Below are 11542 nucleotides of genomic sequence, written 5' to 3' on the forward strand. Positions count from 1 at the left end.
GACCGTTGACCAACTCATTAAAGGCTTCAAATTGGGCAGGTGAGCTCGAATCAGCTCAATCAGTATGTGCTGCACAAGTGCAGGGACCTAAGTTTGGATCCAGAGAGCCATGTGTAAAGCAAGAACAGCAGCATGTACTAGTAACACAGCAATTGTAGAAGGAGAAAAAGGAAGGTTTGTTGGGGCATTACACATCTAAGAGCTAATTAACCACTCACTCCAGCTGAAATGAAGTGACCCCTAGGTTCAGAGAGAGACCCCCATCCTAATACGTAACAAGGAGAGGACGACAGGGAAAGACAACAGACATTGTCAGAATCTGACCCTTGTGTGTGTAACGCACGCACGCGCACACACACGCACACACACACACATGGTAGGGGGGACAGAGGGAGGGAGGGAGAGGGAGAGACACAGAGAAGACGTAAAACTGTGTCTTCTATGAATCATGTTATTTAGAATATTTTTTTGGTTTGATTCCATTACTCACTTCCTGAAGACATCTCAAAGTATCATATATCACTGGTTCTTTTTGGCAAAGCCACACTTCCTGTGGATCATAATGGTGTCTGCTGTGGCACTTGGGGTCAGCCTTGTTTCTACCCCGAGTATACTGTTTGCCGGCTGTAGGCCTGGCTTCATTCATCTCTTTGCAGCTCTCAGAGAGCAGAGGGTAACTCTGCAGCAGCCGTGGCCTGTGACAGCTTCTGTTAACGTGAGCAAGGCACGCGGTGCTAAATGTGCCTCTGTTTATTTTCCAAGCAGACTTCCATTTCTCCTAAAGGCAAGGGCTAGCTTCCAATGCTACCTAACACTTAACAGAACAGGCGCTCACAGATACCAACAGCAGCGCCCTATTTCACACGAATGTGACTCTTTGCATTTTGCTCATTCATATCCATTGTCTGCCTTGACCATCCCAAAAGCTCAGTAGGGTAGAAAATGCCTGAATTATTTCCAGAGTAGTATTCAGTCTTGTGTGCAGCCTTCACAGACAGTGCCAAACCTCACAGTGGCACCCAGGGAGCTCATCTCCTCCTCTCCCATACACTCCTCTTCACCATGCTATCCCGTTTGGAGGAAAGTGTTACTAACTATCAGTCTTCCCAGCTCTTGAAATTTTGTGTCCTTGCTACTATTGCAGTAAATATGCAAAAGCCACTGGTAGCCTTTCTACATGACACAAATCACTTTCCTTTTATCTAAATAGCTATAAACTTCTATTCTTGTAGCTGTCCATCCTTCTGAAGAAATCCTAACACTGAGTACAAAGGAGGGGGGCATACTTTATTTCCTTCACTGTTGTTAAGGAAAGAAAGCTACCCCTGGGAGCTGAGATCTGTAGGCTCTTTCTTCTTTGTACTTTGTTTTGTATTTGGTGACTAGAAGAGTCATTTTACACTATTTGTATTGTTTTGTTTTGAGACAGGGTCTTCCTATCTAGTCTTTCCTGGCTAGAATTTTCTAGGTAGACTAGACTGGCCTTGAACTCATAGAGGTCCACTTGCCTCTGCTTCCCGAGTTCTAGGATTGAAGGTATGTGCCACTACTCCTGGCTACCATTGCATTTATATTGTTAATCTCTAATTCAGTTTCATTCACAATCTGCTATGTCTTACTGCTACTAGTGTTGGGTACAATGTCCCCATTATGGAAACCTCGTTAGAGGCTCAGGATGACGGGTTTATGCCTGTAGTTCAGTTCACTTACGTCGCTGTCTTCCTTTCCTTAGGACTGTGGTGGTCTTCTGTCCGAAGGAGACAACCAAGGCTGCTACCCCTTGGATGGGCACATCCTCTGTAAGACCTGCAACTCAGCCCGCATCAGGGTCTTGACGGCCAAGGCAAGCACTGACCTGTAGAGTCAGTAGCCAGCTCAGCTGCCGAGTGCATGCCAGCAAGAAGAACGCAGCACAAGAAAAAGATAAGAGAAGAAATAGAAAAATAGAGGCAAAGCTCAACCACTAGGATAGTCTCTGTTCTTCATCTGCTGTTAACCTTTTCTGTAGAAGCACATAGAGGATACAATTTGTCTACGTTCTTACCAAATACACATTTCACATTTAATCATGCAGGGCCTTGGTGAGCCTTTGTTCCAAGGACTTCCACATTTTTGCACAGATTATACTCCATCCCATTCACTTCTGCATTCCTGGGACTTTTAATCCTCATGTTTGTCTCACTTCTCATGTGGTTGAATAGATTTTTAGTGTGGTATTTGCTGTCACATGATTTTTCCTGGGTGAATGTGCCAGCCTGCAGGTGCCTTAAGTCTTGTCCTGTCTGTCGCTTTTCCTCTGGCTGTGGCTACAAAAATCAGTCATTCTGTCACCAGGTATTGAAAAGGTGAAGTTTCCCATTGCACTACACCCCTCATTTCTCCTGCTAAAATAATGATGGGGAGGGTATTTTTTCTATGTTAAACTATAAAGAATTTATTTGAAAAAGTTAACGGGAGCCCACTTTAGTCTGCAACTATCCAAATTCAGCAGTCGAGGCTCATTTGAAAACATTGGCCAATATCAAATGTGGGGAAGAAAACCAAGTTTTACCACTGTGCTAAAGAGGCAGAATTCTAGGTGTATTTGGAAGGCCCATTGTATTTCCACAATCCTACCCTGAGAGTTACCTCGCCACACTCTCTGGACATAAGACTGTCAGACTTGCTTTTGGTACTTTTCCAAATCTATCCAGCTCTTCATCCTTAAAGCACTGTGAAACTTCCCCTAATATATAAGCATGGTTACTACAATTAATATTTATCTTCAGAAAGATAAGTATTAAAATGATTCAAATTCTTATCTTTCTTTCTTTCACTTTATATTGACCCAAACCTAAATCTCTTTTGCCTGAAAACTGCAAATCAGGACACATAAAATGAAATTATGTAAGCATGTTTCATCTTCTTAAAAAAGAAAAAAAAAACCTGGGAAAGATTGTGAAAGCAGAGTTTATTATTCTTACAATCTTTCTGCAACTCAAGTACATACTGCAGGAGACACATCATCAATGTGACATTTACACCACACTTTCAAAGACAATCGCTGAAAACCAAATTGTCTTTCTGAGGTAAAAATATGCAGAATGCCTGCCTGGAATCTTTATGCAAACTCTTATTAGCCAGTGAAACACTTGCTTGCCAACTGGAGCCAGTTTGCTTTGTTAAGAGGAGACAACTTGCTTTGCAGTTGCAGCTGGCCATATTGTAAACTCAGTTCTCAGTATCTCAGAGTGAGATTTCCCAAAGCTTTCTTTAAATCTTCTACAGATATATACCTTTAAATTATGGAATACATTAAATATACAGAAGGGTATAAATAATAATATAAAGGTCCCTCTATAGCTAACACCCAATTCTAGAAGTATAGTCACTTTAAATTCCTTAAACTCCACAAAAATCGTTTTATCTCTTTTATATAGTACTGGGAGTTGAACTAGGGCCTCATGTGCTCGGCATGTGCCCTGCTACCCCGGCATCCCCAGCTTTTCTGTCTTTTTTTTTTTTTTTTAATCTTTATGACATGATGATTTTCTAGTCTGACAGTTTTAATTTTAACATTTAGAGAAAAAAAAAAAAACCTGTTTAATTACTTGTGCATGTTTAAAATTGCAACCCATGCCTCAGGAATTCCACAAAGTTTATTTTACTTGAATCGAAGTCATCTTAAAAATGATTAAAAGAAGCCCTTAGGCCGTTGTCACACAGCCCCTCTGGGTCAGTCTGTGGCTTATTGACTTTCTCCACAGGCAGTTTGCCTGTTAGAATCCCCAAAGCTGGCACTTCAGGGCCTTGCCCTTGCCCCCTGCTCTCACCTGGCTTCTCTTATCTTGAGATTCATGGAGGGCAGCCTGTGGATCTCAGGATTCAGTGGGCAGTCTAGCTCTGAATTCCTGTGCTGCAAATCAAAGGCTCAGCCATGCTGGTGACCTCGAGCAACGCTGACAGACAGTCGAGGTGAATACAGGCCTGAACTGATTAAAATGTTCACCACAAAATATTTCAGGAAATGCCTTTAAGCCAAAAGTAGAGTGCAGTATAAGTAAGGGGCAAGAGCAATGTCTAGAAATGTAGACAGCAGAGGAAGAGTTTATGTAATATTTATACTATAAAGCAATAACAGCCTCCTTGTTTGTTACATGTAACTACTTATGTAACCAGATGTTTACATGCGAGATTTATAGGAAAATGCTGCCCATTCTTCCCTGAGGTGTTACGGGCAGAGCGCTCTTGCTCATAGCCTACCCAGTGCTTTCCTGTTGAGTAACCTCAGAAGATCTTTACCAAAGATTTTTTTTAAAGTAAATTTCTTTTTAATATAGACTTATACTTTTATAATAATGAATGTGCACATACACATATACAGAAATATTTAGAATTAGATATTTTCATTTCACAAGGTCTAATGAGTATAAAGGATCCTACCACATTATTCTCCAATTCCTTTAATATATAATTTACATTGCTTTCTTGTTTTCTTCTACTAAGCATTTGATTTAAGCAATACTAAGTACTCTGCTCTTCACTCTTTTATCTACATAAAGATTTGCCTACTGTAGAGATATAAAGATCTGTTACTTTAATGATTATATGCATTGCCTTTTGATATATTGCCTTACTTATCATTTAAATACATAAATAGAAAAATATAATGTCTGTAACAGAAAACTTATAAAATTATACCTGAATTGTTTAAATATCAGGAGCACAAACATTTGGTTATTCTGTATAAAATGAAACACATAAGAAAGGAAAAAACCCACCATCATGGGCTCTGCAGAGAACATTTAAAATAATTCTCCATTTCTGTAGTGGTAGGGATGGATCTCAGAGCCTTGCGTGAAATAGACAAGTGCTCTACCACAGCTAAACCTCCCATCCAGAATAAGATTTCATAACTGTTTGGGTTCCCATCTCAGACTGGCTCAATATGGAGTCTGATTGGCAAGCGACATTGCCTTTAGAACTCAAAAATACATCCTCCCAAGTCCTAGCTCATGGCCTCAGTGTTAGTGAAATCCTGCCATCTCTGCAGCTCAAAGATGTGGATGTTTTCCTATCAACAGCACATTGTCCCTGTAGGAACAACTTGTGGTCAGAATTACTACATGGGTTATATGCTGATTAAGGTCATGAACTTAAAAACACTAAAAATTCTTGCAGCAAGGTTTATGTACGACTTAAAAAGTGTGGAACTTAATAACCATAAAGAGCTCTCTTGTATCTGGGCTGGTGGAAGGGGAGCGTGCTCTGTGAGGCTGCAGCAGAGCCTTCATAGGCAGGATGCTGAAAACACAACTTCCAAGCCTCTTCGAGTTACTACAGATCCTATTACTGTGAACCAGTCAGGAATAACAGTGTTATTTCTATTTGATGTGGTTTAAGCTTCTCTTGTCAGATCTGTGTCGGTTGCCCCCTGATCCTTCCATTCTCAAGTTTTGAAGGGTGTCAGGGAAATTATGGCAGCTGCTAGGGAGAGCCGAGAAACACTGGTGTAACCTCCCAGCCTCTCACCATCCCTCTTGGCTTGGAAAGGCTTTTTTTTTTCCATATACATTTCTAGAAATATTGCCATTCTACCTTAGCATTTCACATTTGTAGATTAAACAAGTGATTGTCCATCTGTTGCCTACAGCTACAGTACATGTGTGTTATGAATGAAATATGACAGCATGTTCCATACCCCCGCTTCAGCCATCTGTAGAAAACCAGCAACCGAAAAAGATACCTCTGCAAAATGTGCCTCAAGTCCATGTCCTGGGATGGCTCTTCTGGTGTACTTTCACAAGAGACAATCAAAAGCAATCCACAATTGTGCCTTATTTTTAAATAATCTGTTTACACTTCAATGACTATTGCTCAGTAATAGAAATACTACACCCCCAATCTCAAAGTTAGATGAGAAAGAGACAGAGAGAGACAGAGAGGAGAGCACAAGAGCACACTTCCATCTTAATGTACCAGTTTGGATAGACCTCATAGCTCTAACATGCGAGCATGCTCACAGTCGAGGTGATGTGTCGACTGTTACTAGTCCTTAGGCTTTGGTCTTCCCCGGGGTTTAGTGGGATACTAAAGGCAGAGACTTGCACCTGCTGGACCCCTTCTGCACTCACATTTTTACATTGTATTATTTGTTTGACTTAGGAATAAACAATTTTGATTTCTGAGCAAGTTACCATGTGGTACGACCTTGACTATTTCCAGACAAGTGACTTAACTGTCAATGGAATGAAGCTGCTTGTGATGCTGGGGGTCGGTTAGCACTGCTTTATTTCTGACCTTTAAGATGAGCCTGGCCAAAGCTACTGTGATCTAATGCAAGTGTTTCGCCACTCCCACCCCTGCTTTCTCCTTTTCTCTCCTTTCCTGCCTCCCTTTAACCTCTCTCTCCACTGTGCCAACTAATGCTGCACTGTTTGGCCTTCTATAAGTTTAGTTAGGATACAACAGCATTATGAACTCATTAAAGGAGAATGGCTACGAGAACATATACTTACCAGCCAGAAAAAAAAATCTGCTCTATGGGGACATACTCTTTAGCTTGTGCTTATTCCTAATGGGAGGTGTAGTCCTTCAGGTGTATTTTAATGAATCTGTATTGGGGACTTAGCTGATAGGGTATTGCTTTAAATTTATCTGTATATTTCACACCTGTATGTAAAGTGATCTTTCTAAGGCTAGACTAGGATGCTGGGGGGTTTTGTATTTTGTTGTTGTTGTTGTTTTTTAATTAGATATTTTCATCATTTACATTTCAAATGCTATCCCCTTTCCTACTTTCCTCTCCGAAAATCCCCTATACCCTCCTGCCTCCCCCTGCTCCCCAACCCACCCAATCCTGCTTCCTGGCCTTGGCATTCCCCTATACTGGGGCATAGAATCTTTGCAAGACCAAGGGCCTCTCCTCCCACTGATGGCTGACTAGGCCAGCCTCTGCTACGTATGCAGCTAGAGACATGAACTTTGGGGGTGCTGGTTAGTTCATATTGTTGATCTTAGGATGCTATTTTTAACTTAAAGTCACTTTCACCACAAAATACTTAATATTTTTTAATAAGAGAACATCGTTTTGTCCCACTGCAATGAGCTTGATAATTTTCTTTGTGGCAACAAGAATTGACTCAGTACTTATAAGGGGTTGTTTCAGCACTAGGATTTTTTTTTTTTTTTGTAGAGTATACATTATTTTGTGGGCATATTTTCCCTTAGTGCAGAACAGAAAGATACTAATTTACTTTTCTGTTTTAATTTTTCTTCCTTATGCAAAGTTTTTTAGACAATATTTTAGTTAGCCACCATGCATAATGACTAATTGTAGAGATCTTTGTAAAGGACATATTCTTGTCCATCTTACTGGGAAAAAAATGCTCAAACCTTTGCCCTTAGCTTCTGATTGGTATTTGTTTTATAGCAGGGTCTAAGCAGGATGATAAGTGTCTCTATCTTCTAGCATTTATTAAAAATTAGCGTACTACAAGTACTCAAGTTATTTTACAATACTTAGAATCAATGGCTGAGCTAAATTTTCCAAGATACCCACCCACTTAGGGACAAGATAAAACTTAATTCGTCTGACTGATAGTCATCTCCTGTGCCCCAATAGGATATTGTTAAATAGCTACCAGTGTATTCCATGAACTTGTCTTTGAACATATCTTCTAAATTCAGCTTCAGTCCTACAAGCAGAATGCTCTATTAGGAATGCAGATGTCACCATGTCAACTTGTGCTCAAGCCAAGTGCTAGGAGGTTTTGTTGAACATATACTCAGGTGCTGTACCTGGGTGTACAGTAAGTACTATGGGCCTTGTGAAGGTCTGCATTCTCTATTGCTTTCGTGACCTATGGCCGTAGCATTTATTACTGAATATGATGGCCAGTGTGGAATCCACTCAAGGCAACTTAGGCTACCTGGGGAACTACATAAAACCTCCTAAATTCCAGACTCATCACCTTTGTGGGTTTGATATCACCAAGAACTTCACCTTGTCATTTATTGATATTGACAGTGCCTGTTATCTTCTGATTCCAGTGACATTACTTCCTAGTTTCCTGCGTATTTCCGTATTCTCCTTGCATCTACCCTGTGACCCAGCTGTAGCTGTCTGTCAAGGCAGGTCAAAGCACTTTGCTTCAGGTTGAAAGGAAAAGAAATGTGAATCCTTCTAGGGCAACTGATGGCCTCCATTGAAGGGGATTCCCTCCTAATGATAGAGCTAGGGAAAGACAGGTCATCCAATCAGAAAATACAGCCCTCTTTATCTTCTGGGTTGATTTTTGTAAACATGTCTCACTGCTGGTTTTGATGCCAAATAGAATCAGAGTCCTCAGGAAGAGAGGAAGTGAGCAAAGGCATTTTAGTCCTTTCTCCTTCGCACTGTCTTCTCAAGGATTTCACTTGTCTGTATTTCCATGATGGATAGAGAAAAAAGTTCTTGACACTTAGGAAGTTCTGCATCAATATTAGTCTTTGGTTTTAAACCCATCCATTTATTACTGATATTTGTGTCTAAAGCAACTTCTTCAGTGATCAGTTAATACTTTCCTTAAGACAGCCAAGGCTGAGAGAAACCCTGTCTTGAAAAACAAAAGTGGAGTTTATGATTTAAATCTTGTCCCCTTAGTGTCTTAGTTCCTTAACTGATCTTGTTTCAGTGCCCATTGTTGAATCTAAGAGACTCAGGCTGACTGCAGTAAGATCAAACGGTCAGTTTATACTTCTTCCTAGAAATGAGTGTGGCATATGGAAGGCCTCTTCACAGAGGCCTCTGTGGAAGTACAGGGAGGACATGTAAGCGAGGACACCTGAGCCTGATTACTGCTGGCTGCATTGGGATGTCATAGTTAAGGCCCACAAGGACAACCTAGGCTCATTTCTGCAACGATACCTTGGCCATGGTATATGGATTCAGGAGTAGTCACGGCAGAGAAAGCTTTCATATGTTCAGGCTCCATGAGCGGGGAAAGGCACCTAAGAAAACCGAGTGTTGATCTCTTCTCATCACAATTACAGCCGAGGAGGGGTGGCTGGTCAGACACAAGGAACCCATACAGTATAGGTAGAAAATAGTGCCCTGAGGTCTTTGTTGGGGCAAATGCATTTTTATTGGACCACACCACATCCTCCTCTCTTGCAGCAAATGTGCTGGACTTTTGAGCCCTCAAAAAGGAACAAGTGGGCTCTCTCTGCGTCTTTCTTCTTCTAGGAACATAGTTAAGGCTCCCAGCCATCTGTTCGCTTGGTGTTCCAGTTCCGTCACGACTCCTTGCTGCATGGTGACGTTTGCTTAAATAGGGCCTGTGTCAAGGAACTCATCAGACTGGGAGGAAATTCTGTTGTTTCAGCTACCTTGGTCATTAAAACCAGTCTTCGGCTCTATGTTCTGGATTCTCAAAACTAACCTATAAAACATAATAAAATCCTGGCCTCCCCTTGTTTTTTCTTCCACTGTATTTGTTTTGTTTTTGAATGCTGTATTACTTTTAAAAACAGCTTCCATTTTTAGCTGAGGAGTACAAGTGCTTCAAATTTAAGCATCAACTAAAACAAGTCAAGAAGATTTCTGACAGTCAGGCATTAGAATAAGTATAAGTTTTGTTGATGTATTTCTATCCAGAAAGCAAAATGTTCTGACAGTTGTCATATAGCTTCATGCCCTCCCTCAGTAACTGTCCTGTGAACAATTTGTTTCATTTATCAGATCCACTGATAATGACCTTAAACAGTTTTGGGAAACATCGCTGTGGAATCTCCAGCTTTTACAAAGAAAAAGTCAAAAGCCAAATACAGCGGTACTATGAAAATTCACTACTTCTGATCAGCTCTTCGGTACAGAATGATACTGTTCTGAACGGAAGGGATTGGGTGATGCTATGTTTAATGTAAAAATATATAAGTTCTCTCACTGTTGCCCAGGGTTACAGTTTAGCTAGCAACCATTAGCCTTTGGAAGAACAGGGTTTTTGTCTCTTCTACATCAGCTTTGAATTTGAGAGCCCTGTAGCCAGAGGCTGCTATCCGCCCCTGGGTAGGTAGCACCTATGGGTGGATTTCTAAGCTGTGAAATAATAAAATTCCTGAGAGAGTTTCCAAGCTGCTTTCACACATAGAAGAGCCCTGGGAGGATGGTTATTAATAGCCCTGTCCTAGAAGCAAGGCTGAGGTTCAGAATCATTAAGTGTCTTGCCAAAAGCAATATAGCTGGTAAGTGTGAGATGTGGGTATTTACCCAGCCCTTGTCACACAAGGCCCTGTTAGAAATATATCCATGGAAACCCACAACCATTTAGTTATCAGTAGCAGGTGGTATATGTGTATCATATTGCTGCAGATTATTAAGAAATTGCACATGTCTGTGTCATCTTGTGAGAAGCCACCGGTCTTTGGGTCTTTGTGATCACCTCCATGATGATCCCCCCAACCCCCACCCCAAGCAAAGGCCACTGAGAACAGACAGCTCTGCAGAAGCACATTGCAGCAAATTTTCCCAGAGAGTGTTGGTTTACATTAACTGGAAACCTCTCTGGACCTGTCCGGTTCGGGATATCAATTGAGACTATAGTATTTCAAATACAGTAGTGTGCAGAGGTTACCTGAGTTTTAGGAAAGCCCTCCCTCCAATGGACCACAGTGTATATCCCACAGAGGCAGAAGCTTCTATAGGTTAAACACACACACACACACACACACACACACACACACACAAACCATTATCCTCTCTGTCAGTTCACATGTTTGTAGGGCCTGCCAAGAGTGTGCTGAGGCAACCAGGAATTTCTGATCCAACAAACACAAGACCAGAGGCCTTGAAATGTCTAAACAAGTGCTATTGAATAAGCAGACTTCCTGAAATGCATCCTTCATTGTACCTATGGGATTAATCTACCCTTATCACAAGGAGCATGACACTATATTCTTAGCACCAACAAAAACCCTGCTTGGAGGACCCTGGGTCCATTCTAGAAGTTAGCCAACATTGCAGCTCAACAAATGAACACTCTTCTTAGAGCTGACTTCCTCATGAAGATATGCCTTCCAGGTGCAGTCTTGGCTTTCATTTTTCTATCTTCTGGTGGTTTACTACAAGTTGAAAATCTGTTGACTAATTATGAAAATATTCTTGTCCACATTAAATCTGTACTCAATCTAGAAGCCCTTTCAAATGCCCTAGTTTGTAAGTTAGGCATTCGTCTTCCCTAGAGCCTCTCCTCCATCAGGCCAAGATTACCACTCATAAAAAAGAAACCTTATTTTAAAAGACTTTAGCTTTTTAGACCAGGAAATTAATAATTCCTAGACCTGACCCATTTTCATAGCTTCCAAAAAGGAAAAGAAAAAACTACTTAAATTTTGTGTGGATCTATTTGTCTCTTAAAATATGTCAAAGCAATTTGACATGGGGTAGAAAAGGAGGTGTTTATCTCTCTTGCTTGATTCCTTCTGTTTCTGTGGGGAGAGCAGTAAAGAAAAGGACCCAGTGTTCTTTGGGGTTGTGTTGCCGTTTTCTATACCATCTGCTTTGCTTCATCGTGATGAGTAGTAA

The 11542-nt window shown here is 41.0% G+C and overlaps 1 protein-coding gene across 7 annotated transcripts in view; it reads left to right on the forward strand.

Moving 5' to 3' along the window:
* Lpp (LIM domain containing preferred translocation partner in lipoma) overlaps positions 1–6781 on the forward strand; it is a 599010-nt gene extending 592229 nt beyond the window's left edge. For all 7 annotated transcript variants that reach the window (XM_029544361.1, XM_029544363.1, XM_029544362.1 and 4 more), the window contains one exon: positions 1733–6781. In XM_029544361.1, coding sequence (XP_029400221.1) covers positions 1733–1861 — 129 coding nt within the window. In that variant the 3' untranslated portion in view covers positions 1862–6781. The remainder of the gene's footprint in view (positions 1–1732) is intronic.
* Positions 6782–11542: the final 4761 nt, after the last annotated feature.

Source organism: Mus pahari, chromosome 12, assembly GCF_900095145.1.
Source record: "Mus pahari chromosome 12, PAHARI_EIJ_v1.1, whole genome shotgun sequence".
In the NCBI taxonomy this organism is placed as follows: Eukaryota; Metazoa; Chordata; class Mammalia; order Rodentia; family Muridae; genus Mus; species Mus pahari.